Raw genomic sequence first — 25,306 nt, forward strand, 5'->3', positions numbered from 1 at the left:
TTTTTTGGGTGCTTGTAGTTTTTGTTGTTCAGTTTCATTTGCTGGGGATTTGTTTTGGTTTTCTTATGGGGGTTTTTGTGAGTTCTTTTTATTTAGGTTTTGGGAAGATATACTTTATAGACTATGACATCAGCAGTAAGCCTAGGTTGTAAAAGTCTCCTTTGTCACAGGAGAGACATGTTTTATTAAGGTTTATGTATAATTTAATTGTGTTACATCATTGATAAAAAGGCAGAATACAATAATCAATCTAGCTCTCTTATTCTAGGTTGCTATGGTGTTCCTTCTCATGAAATCCATAATGAATGGTTGTGTTCTCGATGCAGAAAAGAAGCCTGGGCAGCTGTAAGTTGTTTAGTTATCTAACAAAGTGGAGATTTAGGGAAGAAAAAAAGGTAGTATGATCATTATTTCATGTGATATGTAGCCTGCGTATTTTTTCTGATCATGCTTGCTGGGGAAAAACTGTTTGTAAAATATGAGAATATTTCAGTGCAAAATGTAATGGCATTTTGATAGAAAAACTTGGAGTAGTTTCATGGACTCATGAAAAGGATTGGCTAACAGGATGTAGTTTTATTAAAAACATTGCTCAAGCAAACAAGTGGAAATTAAAATGCATGTAAAAGAGAGAAAAAGTGAGATATGTCCTAAATAGGTAGAACCCAATTTTCGTCTTTCGTTGGTTACCAGAATATCCAATTACACCTTCCTTTTCAGACAGTCGTGAATTTGAGGATCTTCTGAAATACTTTTGTGACTGTTGTTCTAGATTCAGGTGAATATCAAGGGGAAAAGTGTAAGTCTTTTGCTATGGGCTCAGAATTTAATTATCAGTTAAACAAATGGGGTTAGAAAGCCCTTCTACTCTATCAAAAATTGAAAAAAATTAATTTCTTTCAGGGAAACTACAGCTATGATGTAGAAGTAGGGAAGTTCTAAGGAGCACATCCTTATTTGTGAAATACCATTTGCGACTAAATCACATATTTTTTGTTAATGACAATGAAAAATATAAGATGTTGCCTTGGGACCTGATATTAACTGCAATATAAAAATAACACATTTGAGTGGAAACTAGGAATGTCTTTCGACTCTAGTACATTTTTTAAAAGCCACTGAAAAAATCGTAAAACAAAATCCAGTCTTAAAATTTGTTAATTATGTGTTGTAGAAAGGATTCTAAAATTGTTCTGAGGTTTTAAGGTTACAGATAATCTTGAAGTGGTCATTTAGATGGCAGCAGTTAGCGAATGATACGAACAATGGTGAAGTGTCTGATGAGTCATTTATATTAACACCTGTGCAAAACATTAATTGGAGAAGAATTATTCACATTTTACTGAATAAGTCTGGGGTTATTCCCGCACGATGCATATAACTTTCTGATAATAAGGAAAACCTGAATTTAAGGGAAATTACTTTTCTTAGCCAAACTATTTCAGGAGATGAGATGAAGTAGTGAAAGATATATCAAAACCATATGGGAGTTGGCTAAATGAAAATTTTATGTGATGAGGTTTTAGAACTGATGACATGTTAACTTCGTGATCAGAGTGGTCACAACTGCAGCTGGCAACAGGAACTACTGCTTAGGTAGAGTCTGCCATATTATGTGTGCATAGCTGACAACTCCTAAGTACCCTCCCTAGCTCTGCTGAACTTCATATGATTTATTTTTCGATGAAGTTTAACACTTTGGTAGCGTCACATTACGTAAACTCCTCTAGTTCCTGTGCAATCATATTGAACTTCTAAAGTAGACCAGTTTAGATTTCCACAAGCACACTCTAGAAATGGTAGAGAAGGCCCAGTGTATTTCTGCACTTTATAAGTTAGCTAACAAGAAGATAATAGGACTAACAAGAAGATAATAGGAAGAGAGCAGCATTTTCACCATGCAAAGATAGACAATATGTGTTACTGAACATTTGGACATTTGGACAATTTTTTTAACATGAGCTTTACCTGTCACATATTTAACTGAATTGCTGTAATTTTTTGTGTGTATTGATAATTGTACAGTTGAATTTCTAAAGCTACAAAATCATCTTTGTGTAGCTCTGTTTTGGTAACCAGAATGAAATGAATTTATAGCCTAAGATAGTCCTTCATTCAGAAATGCGTGTGGAATAAAGTTCCATTCTTAATGCCTTAAGTCATCATTAGGTTGGAAAGTTTTAATGAAATATTGAAGATTGAGTAGACCTTTAGACTATTATTATGTTTACTTACAAACTTGTCCTCTTGTCTGCTGTCTTTTAGTCTTTGTTACTACATGTCATTCACATGCAAATGTGAGCTGTTCTTTTTCACCTGCAAAATGTAGGAGTAATAGATAGTGGTCATCTGCTACCCAAGATAAATAGCAGAAATCCAGCTGTTTCAGGGAAGTGAATAATGCTTTGTTAAATACATACATGTGAATGATAACAAATTCACTTTTTTAATAATATGGTCTTTCAGAAGTTTTGACATGCTGATCTTGCAGTAATAGCAATCTCAGAGCTATTAGTGATTACAGGAGTTTGCAGAGCTTAGGTGAGGTGACATGAGCCTGGAAAATATGTTGTTTTTTAAAAAGATGCGGAATGGATGACGTGAGGAAGTAGGTGGCAGTCAACCTATCTCAGATAACAAGAAAAATATTGAACAAGTGCTGAATCTATCAATTTCTAAAAACCTATATACAGTGACATAATATAAAGAGGTATCTATTGAAGAACAGGCCACTGCTTTTTTTGCTGTGGCAGATCATGGGAGTAAGGAATAAGCAAAATATTTCATGAATCCTAACTTTCAGATGCTTTTGATAATATTTTAAATTCTAATATTGGCAGTGGCAGAAGAGAGATGATGAAAATAATATTTGGCAAACATAGCAATATGGATTTGCTCTCAACCTTAATATCTCAGACCACCAACCATCATTCTCATAGGACTCTTAAAACCATGAAGAGAATAAATTTCTGGGCATCATTTGCTGATTATTTTCCATGTCATTATGGAGCATATGTGGAAATCTAAACTGGTCTGCGTTAAGAGTTTAAGATGATTGCACAGGAACTAGAGTAGTTTACGTAATGTGATGCTACCAAAGTGTTAAACTTTATTGAAAAATAAATCATATGAAGTTCAGCAGAGCTAGGGAGGGTACTTAGGAGTTGTCAGCTATGCACACATAATATGGCAGACTCTACCTAAGCAGTAGTTCCTGTTGCCAGCTGCAGTTGTGACCACTCTGGTCACGAAGTGAACGTGTCATCAGTTCTATAGAATATAAAACATCACATGAGGATACTTAAGCTTTGTACTAGAAGCAAAGCCCGAAAAAGATCCATGGAACAATCTTTCTGCTATTTTCAGCTTTAGTAAGAGTCCAGCTGAAGAACTGTAGCAGTGGAGATCAAATATTCAAAAAACCATGATGGAAGATATAGGAGTTGCAACTGAAATTACAAGAAACCAGAATTCTTTTAATCATTCCTGATAGCTGTCAATCATTCCATAAGGGAGGATTGAAAAGATTTAATCTTCTTAGTATAGTGGGGGGAAGGCAGAAAGAAAAAAAAGTCACATTCTGTAATGTAAAATTATGTCTGTATAATTAAGAGTAACATAAGTAATTGCCATTCTGGAATTTTTTCCTCTTGTGTCTAATCAGATTGACTCTAGGAATAACTTTTTACCCATTACCCTTCATATTTTCCATGTGACTCCTTGTAAGAAAGGGAATCTGTTTTTTTAGGGACAAGATGACTTACAGTGACATTAAGCTGCATCAGCAGAAGTTAATATTAATACCACGACTTTTTATTAATTATTATTTCTAAAACTAGTGAACGATAGGGCTAGGGTATATAGAGATTTTATAGAAGCTATTCCATTATGATTTTTAAAAACATATTATGGAAACATTTTTCAGGAATAGTTGAAGAAGACTTGATTGTGCCTTGAGGCAGAATGATAAAATAGACATTGAATTTTGTTTTTTCTATAGTTCTTGTTTGCTTGTTTGGATAGTATTATTCATTGCAAGCAGTGTGGGTGTAGTTGTCTTTGGGGAGAACTTTACTAGTTTGGTATCCAACTTAAATATGCTAGTGTATTTTTGCTTGTGTGGAACCTCAGTCCTGACATCAGCATGGTAATAATTGCTGATATGTATTTCATCCTATTTGTCATTTTAGAGTAATGTTTCTGTCCCTTCAGAGTTTGGATGATAACCTTAGCCTATCCTAACAACTTTCACTTCAAAATAGTATGATACTTTTATCTAATCCTGGAATTATACTTAAGATAATATGGTTCTCTTTTAACCAATCTTCTGTACTTTAAAAATGACAAGTTGCTTAAATATACTGCTATTCCAAAGTGCTAACTTCCCTTTTAAAAATCAGCAATTCAAGTTAGTCTTACCATCCTGCAGCCTAAAGTTTTATGCTTCCTTTGAATTAAATGCATATGTTTCTTTTCTCAATCAATTTTTAAATTTGCATATTTTTTTTATATAATCATAGAATACCAGGTTGAAAGGGGACCTCAAGAATCATCTGTTCCAACGTCTCTTGGCAAAATCACAGTCTAGACAAGATGTCCTAACACCCTGTTCAGATGAATTTCAAGTGTCCACCGTAGGGAAGCTCACTGGTTCTCTTGGGAGATTATTGCAATAATTTTTGCTGTGAAATTTTTTCCTCTTGTGTCTAATGAGATTGTCTCCAGGAATAACGTGTACCCATTACCCCTCATATTTTCCATGTGACTCCTTGTAAGAAGGGGAATCTCCATCTTCTTTGTAGCCACCCTTTAAATATTGGAACCTGATCAAGTCTCCCCTAAGCCTTTATTCATGGCTGAACAAATGACTTCCCAGTCCTTTGGTTATCTATATGGCCCTTCTGTGGACCTCTTCAGCCCACCTATACCTTTTTTGACCAAAACTAAACACAAACTGTGTTTTCTGTACCTGTTGTTTTACATATATTATTTTAATTGTATTTTAACTTGCTGTGTAGTAACATAAGTCTCTCTGGAGAGGGAGATGAAATGAAAGAAAATTCCTTATTTGCACAACCTTTTTTTTTTTACTGTAGGGAATATAGTGTGAGTGTATTCTACATTCCAACTGACACAGTTGAGACATCAAGTTTCTACATGAATTAAATAAAAAATCACATTAATTTTTTTTTCTGGATAATCGTTACTAAAAAACTGCAGCTGTTGCAGAAGATCTAAAACAGAATTAGCTCTCTGTGGGAATTACATATACACGTGCCTTACAAAATTTACTGTTTTTATCTCAGAAGAGTGCACAGTATGGGAAGATTTAGTTATTAGGAAATACCGACTCCCTGAAAATCCAGCTTCCTGGATGTTTGAAATTGTTTTCCCTACACTTCATATTGATTCCTAGGAGAAGGAGATTAAGCTGAAGATGACCCACCTGAGAAGTTCCCTTCTGGCTAAGGCATTAAATCCTGAAGAGAAGGTTGATTGGAAAACAAGGAGAAAGAAAGTTTTGTGTAATGAAGAATATAATGGAAGTTATGAAACATTGGTACAACCTTGTTTCAGAGTTCATTTCTTAGGAGGAAAAATTCCTTCTCATTCCTCTGCTTACAAAAATTGTTTAAATTCTGCTAAATTATACTTCCTTAAAATCACAGCAGTTATGTTAACTTCATAGAAAATTTGGTCTCTGTTAGGCTTCTGTATATCAGTGTGACTTTGCAAAGCAATGAAGCGTGAGAGCACTATAGGAATGAGAGTTGTCTTAATAGCTAAATCGAACTTTATTATGTGTGGATCCCAACTATGAACATTATTAGCTTACAGAAAAAGAAAAATACCTATATGGATTTAGATTGACAGAGCCAGACTTTTCCTTGATGCTATTCCAGTTTATATTATCAGAGGAAACCGATTTTGAGATTCAGAAGCATACTGTTTTCTTGCAGTTTCAGCATGTTTAAGTGGCTGAAGTACTATGTTTTACAATATTTTATGTCAAATTTTCACCCTCTAGGATGTTCATGATACATAATACGTCTTTATATTCTACTAGGCACTAGGTCCTGATAACAGTTATTGACAAAAGAGAAGAGTGATACAAAATGGTCCATGCTAATGGACAAAAATGGCCATAAATCAATCCCCCAAAACAATATAAAAAATAAAATTATATTTAATAAGTCGTCTGCATGGATCCTGAAAGTGTAACTGAATTCATAAAGTGCCTTGATTGAGAATAAACGCCTCATTAATCTTAAATGCTTCAGCTAGAAAAAGTTAGTGAAGTCAGGAAGAGTAATGACTGGCATTACAGAGAATGCAACATACTGTACAATGAACAAAGATGTGGTCACCCAATAGCTATAATACAGAAACATGGAGTACCTTTGTTATTTAGACAACAAAGGTTTTGGGACAGGAAAGAAATAGAAAGAAGAGCAAGTCAGGAAACAGGTAAATACACTTCAGTGGCTTGCTTCATGGTCAAGTAGATTGTGATCATAAGGCTACTAAGGAGGCTGCATGACTTTTCACAAGTGATTCTTGTGTTGTTCTCCACAGCACTGCAGAAACTGTTAAGTACCCAATCTGGTTAGCTGGCACTGATTTTGAGAACAGATCCTATGTTGAAATAGCTTAGCAGAATTTCTTTTTCTATAGATGAGCTTTTTCATGCTTTGTATATTACTTATCAATAATCAGTCTTTGGGTTTATTGGCATTTATGCTTAGAGTAGCTCTTTATGTAATTTGAAGGATTTTTAGTTTCTTTTTCCCAAAGGCATCAGAAAAGTGGTGTGTAAGAGCTTTTCCACATTCCTGCTCACAAACTGCCCTATTCCACTGTACTGAAAATAATTATTTTGAATGTTCTTTTTTGTAGTGGTGCCCTTCTTGCTGATACGGTGTCATAATTTCCATTATAAGCTGCTGTTTTCAGAGCCTGTTATCTGCCAAAATTAACTCAATACATGTGAGTTGGTGATACAGTGTCTTAATTTTCAGATTTTTCTACCAAGCTTTAAATGCATTTGTATATTGTTAATAAAAGAAACTATTAGAAGAATCTGGCTATAATAGAAAAATTAAAACCCTAAATATTTCTGTGGGGTTTTTTTTTCAGAAAAATAAGACCTGATGATTATTTTTAAAAATACTTATTTTTTATTTTTTTAAAATCTCGATTTTTGCAAACCTTCTCTGCAAATAAGTTGACTTATTGGGAGAATTTTAATGCTGATGATAACCATGTATGGGCTCAGATCTGGGGAGCATTGTATTTCCTTCTGATTTTGATATTATACTAGTAACAGGATATTTATTGCTTGCAAAACTCAGCCTTTGAAACAACATATTTTAACAGGTTTGTAAGTATAAGGTTTCTCTGATGCTGTCACAGAAGCCAAACTGAAGACCATTAAACTCAGAAAATATGTTTTTAATGTAAGTGCCATAAGGCTCAAACCCAAAGTTCATTTTGACCTTTCATTGCCTTCATTGGAGTTTGCCAGATCAACCTTCGCCACTGATACCCATGTCAAAAGGCTTGACAGCTTTGGTTGCCTCCAGCTATGTGGGTATTCTCATATTACAGGGAAGAGATTCCCTGCAGGGTGAATTATGATTTCAGTCAGATGTAGTTTAAATCTGGTCCTGCTTGGAGATGGAATTGGTCCAGAGAACCTCCCTCAAACTCATCCAGTCTTAATTTACCTCAAACACCATATCTGATCTCTAGAGGTAATGCTGCAAAGTCACTGAGAGGAAAAACATGCTATAAAAAAACCCAGTAGCAGGATATCTTGACCTGGCTATCTTGTATTATGCTTCTTTCTTAAAGGTACAGTTTTTCTTCTGCAGGTGCTCAGGTTAAAATCTAATATTTGCTACCTACAATAATGGGAATAAGCCTACATATTTTTTGTCATATATAAATATATATTAGATATACCATCATTCCTCTTTTGTTTACTAAGCATTTAGTCTTAGTGTTCAAAGAATCACGGAAGTGTTGTAAGGGACCTTATGGATAATTTAGTCCAAAACCCTATCATGGACATGGTCTTTCACTAGACCAGGTTGCTCAGGGCCACATCCAATCTTGAGTATTTCCAGGAATGTCTGGAATTTCCAGGAATATCTACGACTTCTCTGAGCAACCAACGTGTTCCAGTGTCCCACCACCCTCATTATGAAGAATTTCTTTCTTACATAGCCTAGACCTACCCTCTTTCAGTTTGAAGCCTTGTCTTCTCATCCTTCTTGTAGCCCCCTTTAGGTAATTGAAGGTGCTATATGGTCTCCCTGAAGCTTTCTCTTCTCCAGGCTGAGCAACCCCAACTCTCTCAGCCTGTCTCCACAGGAGAGGTCCTCCAGCCTCCTGATCTTTTTATTGGTGTTCTGTGGACCCACTTCAGGAGGTCTTTTGTTGTGGTCCCAGAGCTGGATGCAGAACTCCAGGTGGAATGTCTTTGAGGGCCAGGATCACCTCCATTGACCTAATTACCACACTATTTGTGATGCAAGCCAAGATGTGGCTGGCTTTCTAGGTTGTGAGCCTGCTCACAATGAGCTTCCTGTCAACCAGCAGCCCCAGCTCTTTCTCACCAGGGCTGGCCTTGATCGATTCTCCACCCAGCCTGTATTTGTTCTTGGAATTGCCCCAGGTGTTTTCCTCTGTGCAGAAGTGATTGTTGCAGTCTCTCTATATTTTGCAGGAAGATTGATCAGTTTTGTATTTTCAATGGCTTATTTATTAATGTTTTGGGAAAGGTAATCTCATTCCTTTTGACTCCTCTTCAAAGGAGAAAGTGTCATCTTTCTTGTTCAATTGTATGGGAACAGTTGCTCTTTCTACTATAAGGATTTTCTAGATCTGAGTGACTAAAAACCACTATGACAGAAAATACTTCAACTTCAGGAATCTAATGGTCTCCATTTTATACTTTATGGATGTGTTTTACTTCATGTATGCGCATTATAGGGAGAAAGGACACATAGTACCCCTCCTGTCAAGTTGTGAGAGTTTTTTTACTCCAGTTACCCAAACGAGTATTTTGATTCTCATTTCAGTCTCAGCATCAGTTTTCATTCCTTCTCTGGCTGTGGAATTGTCTCCATATTCCCATTTTCCATCTCAACCCCCCTTTCCTGTCATTTTGAAGTCTTCTTATCCTAGCCAGCTCTCTCCTGCTCTTTGTGGTGTTGGACATCACTATTAATAATGCTATGGACAGTGTAGTGAAACACTGCACTGTTACAGTACTACACTTCTCTTTATACTGTTGCTTTACATTGGTATGAGAGCTGCAACTGCAAGGAAATTTTTGGCTATCCCTAAGTCAAGGGCAGGGCAGACTGAATGTTTGCAGGATTAGATTACTAAAATGTGGAAATTAAATAGCTGATAATTTGTAAACTTTAAATTCCCAAAGGTGCATGTCTTGAACAGACTTGGATGCACCTGAAAGAGTAAAATGTTCATCCATAAAAAAAAGTGTGGCCATCTTCTATTTTCAAGAACATACTTTTAAGCTTGCAGCCCAAGATCTTTCTACATGTTAAATAGAAATTAGCCTGTGGTTGGTATCTCATGGAATTACTCAGCCTCCATAATCAGTGTGAACTTTAATCACTTAAAATAAAAATGAAGGTTGTGACTTCTACTGGTAGAATCTAGCAGCTCTGTTAAGAATGGTGCTTCTTGTCAGGAAACTGAATCTGAATCTTCTACTAGATGAACATAAATTTTTCTGCAGTTTATTATTTTTTGCAAATATTTTGTCACTAAAAAAAAGAAGTTTGTCTCTGAAGGTAATAGCTCAAAGTGGATACAGTAGTAGACTTTGAATTGAAATTCAGTAATTTCAAAAGCTATTTTCCAAGCGAAAATCATTCCCTTGGTGTAGAAAGATTAGCATATTCATTAGTGGACCATTGCTGAAAACAACATTTTCAGGAGAAACACCAACCCATTTCTCTTTCCACAAGGATAAATATAGACACAATTATGAATAAGCTGGGAAAAGGAGATAGCTAAAATGCAGCAATGCCATATCCAAATGCACATCTGTGTTAATACTACTGGGAGTGTGACCTTGGGCTTTACAATGCAGTGGAGAGAAGAGGTTGAAGACTAAGGATATCTATTTTCAGTTCAAAGGTTTCTATCTATAAAGCTAACCAGAATGGCTTGAAGAAAACAAAATAGGTTTAACAGCCAAAGCCCTACAATTTTTATCTATTTGACTTAGCTGTAGCAGAGTTGAACATTAGATGACTGTTTTGATTAGTTGTTTTTAGAGGAGACTAGTAAATTGGCATTATTGTGACACATCTTTGGAGCTGTTGACTCTTGAAACTATTTTGACCTCTTATTAGAAATATTTCAGGGGAAAAAAACCAAACCCGAAACCTTTCCTAACCACTTTTCCTAGGTTTTTAGATGCTAGGTTGAAGTCAGTTGACTTGAGCTGATGAAAAAAGGGTGGAAATACATTATTTAGTGAATAGGTAGTGTCATACTTGATGCTTAAGACGTTATCAAGGGGTAGTGACTTTAAATTGTTGGAGGGTTTAAATTAGGTGTAAGGAAGAAGTTCTTGAGGCTTACCAGAAAAGTGGTGGATGCCCCATCGCTGTAAGTGTGCAAAGCCGGGTTGGATGGGGCTCTGAGTGAGCAACCTGGCCTAGGAAGGTGTCCAGGCCCATTGCAGTGGAGTTGGACTAGATGATCTGTTCTTTCCAATTTACCACACCACAACAGCTTATTAAGTGAGTGATAATATATTAGTAAAGTTGCTTTTTTTTTTTTTTTTTTTTTTTTTTTTTGATCATGAATTGGGAAAATTATATATATATGATATGCAATATATATTTCAATGTGTGCTGCGTGCCAAGGATTTGTATTTTCCTTAATATCGAGGTAGTGTTTCTGCACATGAAGGTTTAAAACTGCAGGTTATGTAGAGCAGTAAGATGTGCCTTAAAATTAAACTGAAGTTTATTCTAGTCTGTTATTATCTCTTTCACAGCAAGAAATTAATACCCGATGAAGAATATGTGTCTTGAGCAGGCATTTCTAATGCTTTCCCAGTCTCCTATGATGTGGAAATAAAAAATTGTCTTAGCCAAAGGCAGTATCTTTCTATTTCCTTAGTAAAAAGTAACCTTTGTTGGATTTCTTTTTCATGAACTTAGGCAGATTCTTTCTCAACTACTGTAAAATTTTAGCACCCACATCTGGCAAACAGACACATACTGTGTGAAGAATCTTTCTGGGTTTTTTTTTGTTTTTGTTTGTTTCTTTGTTTTGAATCTGCTACTAGTTTCCTTCAACAGCAACTACCTTCTTATTGAAGTACCTAGTCAAGCCCTTTACCAAGTCTCATTTTTTCAGTTGCATCTGTCAAACATTTAGTCTTTTTACAGTCTTTTTACTGACTTGACCAGCCACAGCCTTCTGGTTATCCCTTTTGCAGAAACTGTTGCAGGAGATGTTAGCTGAAGACAAGCTGCTTTTGTCTTATTTTTTTATGGGGCCTGTGAAGTAAGGGAAGTCAGAAATGAACAAGATCTTAATAAATTACTGAGATAAAACTCAGTAACTTACCTTGGAAAACAAGAGATAATTAGAGAAAATTACAAGATACTGAAGCTAGAATACAGACAAAGAATTATGGAGCAGTGATGTCAGCTGCTGCTGTAGAAAATATCCTGGAGATTATTGTCCATGTGCTGCACAAGTCATGGCTGTGTAAGCACATATCCCCAGATACGGGATAAAAATGAAACATATTTTGCCTGACATCACTGAAGATCTCTTCTCATTGCATTTCAGAAGGGAAAACGTTGCCACAGATGAAGTCAGTTAGGTGGAAAAATTGTAGTTGTTTAACTGACTAAAGGTCTATAGATGGAAAAAGTCAAAAAAGGAAAGGGACAAATGGGGCTTTTCATGTTTATCAAGCATAAAGTAAAAAGGAAAAGGTTTAAGCAGGGAATCTGCTTGCTAGTTTAAATTAAAAGCTCCCTAATGGCATAGATGCCAAAGAGCTGGAAGAGATTATTAGATTGCTTGTAGAAACTACATTTTAAGAGGAAATTTTTGAAAATGTGTCAAGCACAATTCATTAAGAGTAATATATGTTTTATTTTACCCTGTCTTTCACATAAGCTTGAATTTCTTTTTCATTTAACTGGATAAATGTAATTATCTGGAGATGCTATTGTAATTTGCAGGGCCTTAGCAAAGATGAAATAGCAGTTTAACAAGAAAAGGGATTGTGTAGTGCATGGTCATAGTTTTCAATAAAAATAACTGTTAGATGACTTAATATATATTCCTCTGCTATGTCTTGGCAGAATTCTACTGCCTTGCTGTGTCAGACAGCTTCCTGTCTCCTATGGAGACAGCTATTGCTGATGAAGTAGGTACGGGAATATGGAAGTGTGAGAACTGCTTTTTGTAAGGGTTGCTGTGAATATGACTGAATTTTGTCAGACACTAAAAAATTACTCAAAGATAAGCAAATTTTAAAATATGAGTGTAAACAGGCTTGGGTTTTGTGTAATATTTATCCATGCAACAAAAATTAATATGCAGCTTTGCCTGAGTAGTGACATACTCTTCCAAAAAAGGTGATCCATCTTTTGGATGTATATACCAAAGGAAGCATGGTTAATTCACACTGACTTGGGGGTTTTCCATCAATTTCTTGAAGTGATCCAAGCAGAGAAGTGGGATTAGGAGTGCTGGTTGCAAAAATGTTTCCTTGAAAGCAAGGGGAAACATTTAGTCCAGAAAGAGTGAATATGATATGTATTGCTATGAAAAAAAAATCTCCATCATTTCCACAAGAAAACTGAAAGATTAAGGAATGCTACTGTATAAAACTTGTGAATTTTATAGAAATATCTTACTTTATACAGGTACTGGCAGAGAGAAAGCCTTCTTGTATTTCTAGAATGTTACGGAGATTTTTTAAGGAGATGAGCAATTTTAAATGGTCTAAGATTTAATTTAGATAAGTATAAAATAATATGCTTATGAAATTATTATTTAATGCAATACAAATGACAGAATTACTTGTTTAAGGGATTTGCAAAGTAATAATGAATTAGAGATTGGCTACCTTCTGAGGTGATGCTTTATAAAGAAATACATTCTTTTCCCGATTTTTACATAATAGGCTGACAGCAGGTAGACAGGGATGCACAGATATGCTCTTTCTCTTTGAGAATACAGAACCACAGAATCATAGAAGAGTTTGTGTTGGAAGGGACCTTTAAAGGTTATTTAGTCCAAATTTCCTGCCATGAGCAGGGACACTCTCTATTAGACCAGTTTGCTCAGAGCCCTGTATGACCTGACCTTGAATGTTTCCATGGATGGAGCATCCACTGCCTCTCTGGGCAGTCTGGTCCAGTGTTCCACTGCCGTTACCATCAAAAACTTTTCCTTATGTCTCATCTATATTTGAAACCATTTCTCCTTCTAAAATGTTTTTCCCCATCTTTTTTATAAACCCTCTTTAAGTATTGAAAGGCCACAATGAGGTTTTCCCAAAGCCTTCTCTACTTTTCTCCAGGCTGAACAGCTCTCTCAGCCTGTCTTCATAGGAGAGGTGCTTTTGGAGCACTGGACTACCTCGGCAGGTCTATGTCCTTCATGGATAATAACATTGATAATAATTTCTAGTTCATATGTTATTTCACTGCCACCCATGGCATGTATACATTTGTTAGGAATATTAGTCTTCGTAAATGTCAGGTCCTCGGAGTTCTCATTAATTGTAGTATATTGAGACAAGCTAATAGCCATGTCGCCTGTATATAGGAAAATGTATTGCAATGCAGGCATAATAAACAAAATCGTTTTAATGGGCTTTAAACCTGTGTTCCTACCCACACAGTTTTGTTATGAGCACTGGTGAAATTGACTAGTTCTTAAGGATTTAATTGCTTATAACCTGTGTCCAGCAGACAGTGAACAAGTACCCACCAACACTTTCTGCTCACCAAAGATACATATGGGTGTTTTTCTAGAGGACATAATATTTGTTCCTATAGGTCCTGCATAAGGGTAATCTTTTTATAGCTTCTGATTGAGGGTATTTAGAGCCACCTTCTTTTTTGCTTGAGCTGCTCTCCTCCATTAAAATTTCCCTCTTTTTTATCTGTTTTTTTCCCTATTTTTAACCTAATGTCAAAGCTCTGTAGTTAGCAGGTAAAGATATTACTTCTGTCTCTTCCTGTGCTGTTTCAGCTTAATTTGTTTGTAAAATTTATTTGTGAAATTTTTTTAGGGCCTTGGATTCTCAGTCTCGTCACATTAGTAAGTTACACAGCAGATGACCTAATGTAAGTTTTCTGTAAAAGTGAAAAAATATTGAAAAATATCCATTAAAGGTAGAAAAATGTCATCATATTTCATGTAACAAATTTTTGAGTAAAGTGACCTAAGAATGTTAAAGCTCTTAAAATAGGAGCAAATGTACTCTTTGTTTTGCAAAGCAGAGTTGAAGTATTTTTGTGGCCAATGTTAGGAAGGTGCTCAGATTAAAAAGAATTTATGAAGAACCCTCTGAACTTTCACATTTGAAAGCAGAGAATGAAGGTTTTTCCCTGCAAAGGTTTTGTGATTAGTTAGACTTATGCTCTTTTCCCCAGTCTGCAGATGTTATTCTATGTCTAAATTGTAAAAGTTCATGCTCTGCAGAACTGCTGTCTTGGCTTAAGACAGTTTAAAGAGCTGGACACTCTAAAATGAGTTACCTCCTCTTAGTTTCAGCCAATCTCTTTCCACCCATAAGGAACGAATGTGAGTAAACATAAGTGAAAAAATAACAGTCTACTAACAAGCAAAACAGCAACAAGCAAAGAAACCCCAAAAACCAGTAAATAATCACTAGATACAAAATCACGAATTCTCACGAAGCCCTGGGAAACAAAGAGACCCAGAGTGGTGGAAATAGCATTTACAAGATGGTGCCCTCCAGGGTGCCTGTGTGGCTTGAAAGACACAGGGAGAATGGCATGAACTCTCTACCCCATGATAGTTCAGTCAACCACACCATCTGGGAGACAAAGGGAAAGAAAGGTGGTGGACAGAGAGAGCCTTCCTGGGAAAGCAGGAGCTTTTGGAGCTGCTCTGGTGGCAGATAAGTACCCATGCATGTGGCATCAGCACCACCACCTGCTGCCTCCTCCTGATGCCTGCTGGTCTCTGCTGGAGTTGGTGCTGATGTCCACCACACTGCACAAGTGTTCAGGGAGGGAGAGGAACTGGTCTGTCAGATGTGGAGTGACCTGGTTCCTGGAAGGGGTGCAGGGATGACTCTGAAACAGGTTTTTATTGCAATATGCTGTTTTTCCAAGTGGCTACTATTGCAAGCCCAGAAAAAAAACCAACTTTACTGAAAGTGGTATAGTTTTGAGCCTTTGAGTTCCCTGATTTAATAGTCAACGTTTACTTTTAGAAAGGGAAGTGTGATCTGGAACATATTAGGTCCCATCCTAAGGTTGTGGATAGAATAATGAACCTCAATTCTATTCTTTGAAACTCTGCAATAATATTCAGTAGATAAAAGAGTGCTCCATAAGAGAATGTTCTGTTCTTCATGGTCTTGGTTGGTAAAGGAAAACTTTTGTGCTTGAATAGCAAAGAATGTCCAATTGTCACAAGAAAGCAGTTTTCTATGATTAGGAAAGATGTTTTTCATAGGAAATGTAATATATCATTCAAATAAATTTCTTGCAGACATTTGTGGTCTTCATAATTTTTAAGATAAGATCAGACTGGAATGTAACAGAAAGTTCTTTGGTGTTTTACTTTGTTTATGTTTTTGTTTGATTTGCTTGTTTGTTGTCCTGCAAGGGCAACTTAAATGCAGGGATTCAAAAGACATGGTCTCATATAGGTATACTGTCACAGAATATCTTGACTCTATTTTGTACATTTGTTCTTTTAGAAAAACAGGCGTGAAGAGGAATAGCTATGGTCAAAACCCTTTTTCATCAGCTCCTTTCAAGGGATAAGAGATAAAAAAGAGAAATAAAGGGAAAGAATAGATTCAGAAATTGAGGAGACTGAAGAGGAGAAGTGAGGGGTTGGAAAGACAAAAACAATGTATCTGTTCAAAAGCTCAGTTTTAAGTAGAGGTAGGAAAAGCTGTGTTTTTTTTAGCAAGTTATCTGGGGACTGCTGAACACCTTGCCGAGTGCCCTGAAAGAGATGGAGTTGTACTGAAGATCAAAGCAGTGAAGCTATACTGCATGGAAAAGAAAAAGAAAAAAAAAAATTTAAGCTAGATCAATACCTTATGGGTCAGTTTCTCCTTAACTTTTGTTAAAATCATTATGTGCCATAGTGCTTGGTTTTACCTTTGTAAAATGTGTGGCAGTGTCCAGCCTTTCTACAGCAATACTGATTGAAAATGTTGGGGATTTTTTTTTTTGGGGTGTTGATTTTGTTTGGGGTTTTTTATTATATTTCAGAGTGATTCTATCACTTTATCTTTTTTCTTTTGGTTGTATGAGTTGTTTCTCTTTTTTTACTGTATCCTCTTCTTCCTCTGGACGGAAATGATATGCTTGTAAATGGCAGTTTATAACCCAGTAATTAATTGCTTTAGCAGTTTGCTTTATCCTCAAGATCAGATGAATAGAACTGATTTGTAAACCATCATTAAAACTCACTTCTTCTACTCTATTTTTATTTTTAGGAATGTTGTCTCTGCAATTTGAGAGGTGGTGCATTAAAGCAGACTACTGACAAAAAGTAAGTAATATGTTCTTCAGGACTGTATGTGCTTATTTTATTTCCAGTCCATTCCCACATGCAAAGCATTTGCAACCTGAATTATTTGACAGTGTTCCTTTAAGCTGAATCTTACTTTATTGAAATGTGGCACTGGCATTTTATTAAATAGTTAGACAGTAAAATGTACATTTGTTTTAGTATTTGCAAATGCTTGCTTGTTCCAGATTTTAATCTGCTGGCCTTTTTGCAAAGAAAGTAAATGAGAGAGCTCATTTAACATTGTTTGCATGTCTTATCAAACAGCAAAATGTATTTTCTTCTTTGCTCCTGAAAATTACAATACAATCCTTTTGAACTTCTAAACCCAGTATTTTCAATGAATTAATTTTAATCATGTCGAAATAATTTTAAATTCTGAAGGGTTGTTTTTTTCAAGCAGGTTTTTTGAAAAAGTTTTTTTTTTCATTTTTGTCATACACTGTCAAAAATAGTTTTGTTGCTGACATCATGCTATTACTCTATCTGGCTGATAGAAACTATAGCAAGTAACCCTATCAGCTAAAGTGGAAAATGTTGCAGCTAAATGTTTTTTCAAGCCCAATAGTAGAATAGTCTTCATGCATTTTGGATAATTTCGTAATTAATTAGCTCATCTTAGTAGCTTAGCAATATCGTGTGGACGTCTTTCTTTCGTACTTTGGAATGCAGTGGTAAGACATAATCTAGGTATGACATTCTTTTTCACTTACCAGGAAAGGAAGTGGAAAGAATTTGTTTATCAGTGGTTTGCAATTGATTTCATTACTCTTGTCCAGTTAGGAGAAAGATTTTTGTTTAACTCAGGCCATATCTTACCTTCAGAAAACATTATTATTGTAGCTATTTTAATGGAGATTTTTGCCAGTGCATTAAAATTCTCAGCTGATTTTTAGTTCTGCTTTAAATTCCCTTAAATTTATTACTTGGTTTAATGCTAAATACAAAGAGAATGACGAAAATATTATCTGAATAGAATTTGTTATGCCCTTTTGATATTTGCTGCTGGTAGCTTCTGTGTTGCATCTTTGTATATCAGTTTAACTTTTTTTGAAGTATCTCATAAGATACATTATGAGGAAAATGCACAGAGGTTTACATAAAATCACTTTTCTTGTATAATTGTTTGTAAGGTTTTTGGGTTTACATTTTATCACTCTGTAGGTTATTTTTTTGGATTTATGAAATGGGATTTCTGTAAAACCAGTTGAACTCTTTTTTTTGTGTTTCTGTAACACCTTAGAGTTGTTACACATTGTGGAATTTTTAATCTGTCTTTCAGCGTTAGCTATCATTTTGAAATTCTGAGTTTTCAGAAAAGTATGTTACAATTTAACCTTTTTTCCTCCAACAGCTGTAAAATCTAGCATATGCATTCTCCTTTGCTCCTTTACTCTCTACATAATAATTAGAAATACAGGAAGAGCATGTCATACTTTTAAAAGCTAATGGATCAGACTGGTATGTGGGCATGCAGTAAGCCATTTGCTGTATGGGAAGGCTGAGATTCCTTCTTTTCAGCAGAACACAGGAATTGTTTTTACTCTGTTAGGCTGAGAGATGTCAGAGGATAAATGTTTAGTTGAAGATTGATTGAAGAGGCATTTTCTTTATAGCATTTCTGTCTCATAAAGCTTAGATGGTAATGTGGTTTAGCAGGTGGACAGGTCACAATGAGAAGGCTATTATAAAAAATGTTTTAAAAAGTCTCAACTTTATGTAAGTTAAAACATGAAGAAACTGTTACTATAATTAAAGGATGGATCTGCAAGCTTTATCTGTTTTTATTTGGGCTGAACTGTATAACTTGCTAATTGATATGTCGTCTTTATGTACAGGTCTTATTTCACACTTCGACCAGTACAACTTCAAAATACCATGACATGAGTTTGTTTGGTCCCTGTGTATCATATTATATTTTTGCAGATGTTTTTGTCAAAGATGACTTAGTAAAATATTGCTGCTCTAGTGCAGGAAAGAGAAATTATTTTTGTTTTCTGCATTACCCTCCATCTCCTTCAGCTTCAGCCCACGTTCCTGTTAATCTGCTAAGATGCTTGTGTAATGTGTGTTTCTTCAAAATGTAATAGAAGTGGAGTGAGGCAAGCACTCAGAGCGTAGAGAAGTAGAGTAAATGAAGTAATGAAACAGACATACAGTAAATGACAGGGAATAAGGCAAATATGAGTAAAAAAATTGAAACGTTTTCCTTTATTCAGATTTACTTTTTGTCTACCCCAGAAAGATTTTAGAAGTAGCCTCAGAAGGCTGCTCTTTGATAATGAAAGTGTTGTTAGCGTCTCTTGTGCTTCATGAAATACACAGTTTCAGTATTAATTTCAGGCTTTTTAAAGTGTCTTTTAGCTTTTCTTATTTTGAGATTCATGTATTGTGAGGATTTGGAGTGCTTTCTGATGCATATAGGAAGCATGTAGTATCACCTGACAAACCTCCTGACGTTCCATTGAAGTCTTGAATGTAACACTGGTCCTAGGCATTTGCAGGTGCTTTCGCTACCAAAGGTGATCCAGTTCATGGTGGGCATTGCAGTGGTGGCTTGATCACTTTGCTGTTTGGATGCTGTTGTGTCTACAGACAGAAGGCCTTGATAACATTGGCATTTCATTTTGCATTTTGATAGATACATGATTGATTGTAATTATGTTTGTTATGTAAGAATAGTTTCTCAGGTCTGAATAATATTAATAATGGCTAATAAATGCTGTAGATGATAAATTACACATGAACCAAATAGTGTGGTGCTTATGTATATGCCTGAATAGCATGCCTACAAGAACTTCTTACTTAAATAAAAAGTAAAATGTGCTTTAAAATTGTTGCAATAAAATCTCAGTCCGAAAATTTATTGACACAAAATGCTAGTGTTGCAAGGTTTGTTAAAATGTGTAAATGAAGCTAAGGAAGGCCTAATAAGGAAGTAACCACAGATGGGTATGTTTAAGAAAGCCAAACGAAACCAAAAGCAAAAGCCAAATACATAGCAAGCAACAACTTCAGCACTTGTATTTCTGTGAGTTTTTTTGGTGGTATTTTTGACTTGCCACTTTTCACAGGTGGGCACATGTAATATGTGCAATTGCCATCCCAGAAGTCAGATTTGGTAATGTCACAGAGCGTACTCCGATAGACACTAGCAGAATACCCTTGCAAAGATTAAAATTGGTGAGTAGTATATTAATATGTGCTCCATAAATGCATTGCTATTAAGGTGTTCCAGTATTTGAATGTATTAAAAATCTGAACTGTGATGGTTATTGCCAGGTAAAGAGCAGTAAGTTTTGTTTAAGGTAAGAAATAAATAACAAGGGTTTTACTCAGATGGACCTTTTGAAACACAGTGACAGTTCATTAACAGTGGTAACAGTCTTTGGTATTCTATTAAATGTAGTTCAAACCTGTTCTTTCCTAAGAGAAGAGTAACAAACTTACCAATATCAACTGTGAAAGTTTCATTTTTGGGGTTGTATTGTTGATGAAACCTAAAAAGGCAGGGAATAAAACGCAGTACATATTTGTGAGGTCTTTTTATTATTGATTTTTACCTCAACTATTTATGAATGTGAAAGGATGTGTGATCTGTTTGTTGCATGGTATCTCTGCCATCAGAGTATTGCAAAATATGTATACACTAAACCACACATTAAACAGTCTTGTTCAGGAACACTGATGTACTCTAGAAAAGGATATGCACAAGTGTAAAATGTGTTTTTTGTGGTTTATACAATAATTACTTAATTTGTCAGTGTGTGCATGACTGTGATGTTGTCAGATAGAAAGTGATTAGTGGTCCGTTCAAGGTCTTAGAGGAAATGTAAGTTTTCTAGATCACCCCACACTGTTTCCAGTGTGGTTCTTGGTGTACCTTACCTTCTACTCACTTATTTTGAACTATTAATATTTTCGCTCTTTACTTTAATTCCCTTTTTTTCCATTAATTATTTTTTTGTTTTTGTAGCTGTATGTTTATATATGGAAATGCAGCTTGGAGTGCTTTAAAATTGACAGCCTGTCCTTTAAGTGGTAATCTGTTTTGAATTTTTGTTCAGAATTTAAAAAAAAATTGGTTTTCATGCGTCCTTTAAAAACAATTTAAAATACATATGTAAAGAATGTATATATATAACATAAAAATATAAGGCGACTTGAAAATTGCTAATTCAAGATTTGAAAACACAGTAATCTTGGAAACATTATTGGAAACAACCTCCAAGGTCATCAAGTCCAACCTTTGACTGAATAACATAAAGCCCACTGGGCACACCTTGTCTCAATCTGCCATATCTGAACCTTTTCCAGGAATGGTGACATCACCCAGCTTCCCTGCGGAGGCTGTTCCAAAGCTTAACCACCCTTCCAGTAAAGAAATTTCTCCTGCTATTGAACCTAACTTCCTCTGGGACAGTTTGAGGACATTATGTCTTGTCCTACTGCTTTTTACTTGGCAGAAGAGGCTACCAAACCCTCATTTCAGGCGGTTGTAGAGGGTAATAAGGTTCCTCTTGAGCCTTCTTTTCCCAGCTCCCTCAGCCACTTCTCACAGGACTTGTACTCCAGGCCCTTCCCTAGATTTGCTGCACTTCTCTGGCCATATCTGAACACCTCAATATCCTTCTTGGATCACAGGTTTAAAAGTGCAGTCTCACTAGTGCCAAGTACAGGGGACAATCCCTGCCCTGCTCCAGCTGGCCACACTATTGCTGGTACAGGCCAGGATGCCATTGGCCTTCTTGGACACCTGGTCAGGTCATGGGCAGGAGCCAGCACTGGCCTTGTTGGACCCCACACCACTGGCCTTGGCCCATGGATCCAGCCTGTCCAGATCCTTCTGCAGAACCTTCCTGCCCTCTGGCAGATCAACCCTCCCACACAGCTTGGTGTCATGTCACCTGCAAACAGACTGAGGGTGCTCTTGATCCGCTTGGCCAGGTCATAAAGATATTAAAGATAAGTGGCCCTGATTCTTGGGGAACAGCACTTGTGGCTGGCCACCAACTGGATTTAAATTAATTAATTAATTAATAATCAGATGTTGAAATGTATTCTGTGGACTGTCCATGAATTAAACACTGTAAGACTAACAGGAACCTTTTGGAAAAGGCTTGAATTAATTTGGAGCCAGTGGAGCCAGCCAGTTTCTGAAATTATGTGACTTACAAACCTAGTTTTTTTCTGCTGAATATGAAGAAATTATGTTAATCACTTATGAACAGTTGAGAAATTTTTATATGTTCTTATAATTTTCCTTCAGTGGATAGAATATTGCTTTTAGTCCTTAGTGATTTTTTAGTTCTTGATGCCTTCTTCAACATAAAATGACTTTAAACCACTTGTATTGTGTACAGCTGTATATAAACCTATGGTGTCCTGCAAATCTATAACCGTTTAGAAATAGACTGCTTGCATTTCTTAACACTGTTTTTTAAAGAAAAGTTTGTATATTTGTGTGGAATGAGTGTTGTGAAGAAGGAACTCGGCTGAATACAGTTTCTACTGTAAGAGAGGCTTTATAACAGCTGTAAATGTAGTAGTGCTGCAGGTAGTAGACCACCTTTCTGTGAGGGAAGGAAGCACTAGAATCCTGGTTGGCTCATTATGCCTTATTATTCCAGGATTTAATTTCTGACATTAAATTTATAATTAAATAACTAGATTTGTATTAGTTTAAGGAAAGTAGGCAGTTCGACTATTTCAAAAGGCTCTGTAATGATGTAATGCCAATGGACCAATAAAATGTTGCTTCTTGGGTAAAGGAGCAGAAAAAAAAAATCTGCCCTAAAATCACCAGCAGGCTTTCTGCTTTTAAATTTTGATTTTGTTGCAAGTAATTTACTGCATCTGATGATTTTACCCTGCTCTGTTTCAGAGTAACTATCCTAGCTAAACTGTGCTTCCTGAATGACATGATATGAAATTATGTTATTCTGTATTTTAAAAATAAAAACAAATACGTATATGTATGCCTATATGTATACATATGCATATACATAGTAGAATTGCATGGATAGTTTTATTTTCTCTAATACACTATAAATCAGGTACTTATTGTAACATATTCCTCTTGTTTCCTGAAACATGGAGTTCCTACTTTTCTAAAAAGTTTGCTGACAATAGTCTTCTGTGCATATTCTAGCCTTGTATATATTTGCCACATTATTCTCAATTCACACATGATCTTTAAGTTAGTCTTCACTTCCTGACTGTTGATGCTACAGAAAAACAAGCTCTCATACCCACTAGCACTGTATATTTTTCCTCAGGGGAATCCCAGGGATTATATGCAAATTTATTCTTTCTTTAGGAATTCCTGCTGCTTCTTTCCTCCAGTCAACTCCACTGCATACTTACCTTTTATTCCTTTCCACTACCATTTGCTCTATACCTGAGAGTAGACAGTTGATACCGTCTGTCTAGCTGTTAATTTCTGTAAAAGCATAGTGAATTTTTCACATCTGGGAATATGTGAGCAATTGATGCAGGTCAGCTTTGTCCTTTGAAATTGTAGGGACTGTCAGTGCTGCTCTTCAACAGCAAATTCCAGCTTCACAGCTATCCTATTTGATACATTAAGGACACCTTTCTTCATCTCTCTCCACAATTCAAGCAAGAGGGTTACCAGAGCAAAAGCAAGATTTGTACATAATTCCTTGATATTGGACCTTCATAAGCAGTAATTTAATAATTTAAAATAATTTAAACAATTAATTTTGGGTCTATTTTTATAATCCATTTTGTGATAAAGTGTGAGGTATGTAATACATAAATGTGGTCTTCCCTACTGTGCCACCTCTCCTTTAAAAAATTTGGGATGTTAGTGTTTCATTAATTTTTTTTTTTAATGAGCAAAACATAGTGGAAAAAAATATAAAATAATAGATTAAGTACTAGCATGCAGCCATACCAAAAATAGATATTACACTGTAGGAGCAAATGGTTCTAGTTGTTTGAAACATTTTCTATCTGTGTTCCTGTTCCTCCTCCCTGAAGTAGTAAGAAGTAGTAAGAAGCCCAAATAAGCAGAATATCTGCTATTTTCAGAGATCTGTAGAGGAGAACCTGACATTTTCTTTAATGTAGCATCTACAAAGGAACAGCAAAGGAAGTAAAAAGCCAACATTTAAATTTTTATACAAATTAAAAAAATCTGTGTAAATAGGAGCATATTGGTAGGCTTTTTTTATTGCTTAGCTAGTAGATGTAGTGATTGCAGTTAGTTTCAATTCACTAGAGATTTTGGGTTGAAATCAGTGTGTTTCCTGTCAGTCTTGCCATTATTAAGTATTCAAGATATACTAATTTCTTCCAGTTCACTATTTTTATCATACTAATAGTAGTTTATAGCTTTAAAATGGTTTTATTCAACTGTTTCACGTTTGCAAATTACTGGGTTGTTATAGCATGCCAGTGTTTTCATATTTCCCTAGCTTTTTCAGTAGGTTATGTGTCATGTATTATCACTGCTGAAAACTTATGTGACAGTGAAAAAAACATTAAATCTTTTGAATTTTTTTCCTGAATGCAAGTAGACAAAATAAATAGAATATTTGACTGCTTTTTTTTCATAGGGGAAGAAAAGAGTGTGATACACTCAGTTGAAATCACTTCTAATTTAGGGGTATAAACTCATGATATTGTTGGACTTCAGCTGACTGTTCATGTGAAAGCAAAAGAACTCCTAGGCAACTCCTTAGCATGTGCTGCATGCTACAAAGATGCTATAACCTGTAGGCTCTCCATGTTATGTCTGTGATTATACATGTTCCCTTTTTTTTTTTTTATTTTCCTCAAATATATTTGAATGGAGAAATGAAATTATCCTGGTCTTCTTTTGTCAGAGAGTCGGGCTTTCTTTCTTCATTTTATGATGCGCACATCCATCAGGCACTTTGAGCTGGAATAGCCACATGGAATGACAATTTGTAATTACCAAGCTAGGAAATAAATAAGTTGAATATGGACATTTAAGTACAGGTTCTAAAATGAAATGGCTGAAGGGACGTACCTTACCATATCACACACATTGTAAACCAATATTTTGCATAAACTGTGGTATGCTAGTTGTTTTGTGGACACATAGTTCAGCTGGTTTTCTCTTCCAGTGGTCTCCAGGTTTAACGACAGACATGAGCTAGTGTGAAAACAGGAAATACAGATGCTAACTTAAGTACTTCTGATCATATTGAAAATATCAGGAGCAGATAAAAGAGAGGCAAAGTTGCTGAGAAGTGATGGGATGCAGGGGCACCACTTTAAATTTGTGTAAATGTAAAGGCAGAGTTGTAGCTAATGACAAGTTGGAGGAAGCGTGTAATTTGTAGAATTCATGCTGTGAATGAGTATGGTGTCAGCTTCCATCCAAGTGCTGTTAAACGGCATCAAACAGTTTACCCAAAGCAGATAAAGCTTGGGCTTCCAGCTGAGTTTAGTTTTATTTAATTTATTTTTTGCCTTGTTTCATTTGTCTTTAGTCTCCAAG

At 35.7% G+C, this 25,306-nt stretch overlaps 1 protein-coding gene across 7 annotated transcripts in view; it reads left to right on the forward strand.

Annotated features, from left to right (window-relative positions):
* The window catches only part of KDM4C (lysine demethylase 4C), a 239,308-nt gene that overhangs the window by 142,698 nt on the left and 71,304 nt on the right, over positions 1 to 25,306 (forward strand). For all 7 annotated transcript variants that reach the window (XM_041396990.1, XM_041396988.1, XM_041396985.1 and 4 more), the window contains 3 exons: positions 269 to 345; positions 16,739 to 16,794; positions 19,887 to 19,995. In XM_041396990.1, the coding sequence (XP_041252924.1) occupies positions 269 to 345; positions 16,739 to 16,794; positions 19,887 to 19,995 (242 nt within the window). The remainder of the gene's footprint in view (positions 1 to 268; positions 346 to 16,738; positions 16,795 to 19,886; positions 19,996 to 25,306) is intronic.

The sequence above is a fragment of the Onychostruthus taczanowskii genome, unplaced genomic scaffold (assembly GCF_017590055.1).
Source record: "Onychostruthus taczanowskii isolate IOZ18803 unplaced genomic scaffold, ASM1759005v1 scaffold133, whole genome shotgun sequence".
NCBI lineage: Eukaryota > Metazoa > Chordata > Aves > Passeriformes > Passeridae > Onychostruthus > Onychostruthus taczanowskii.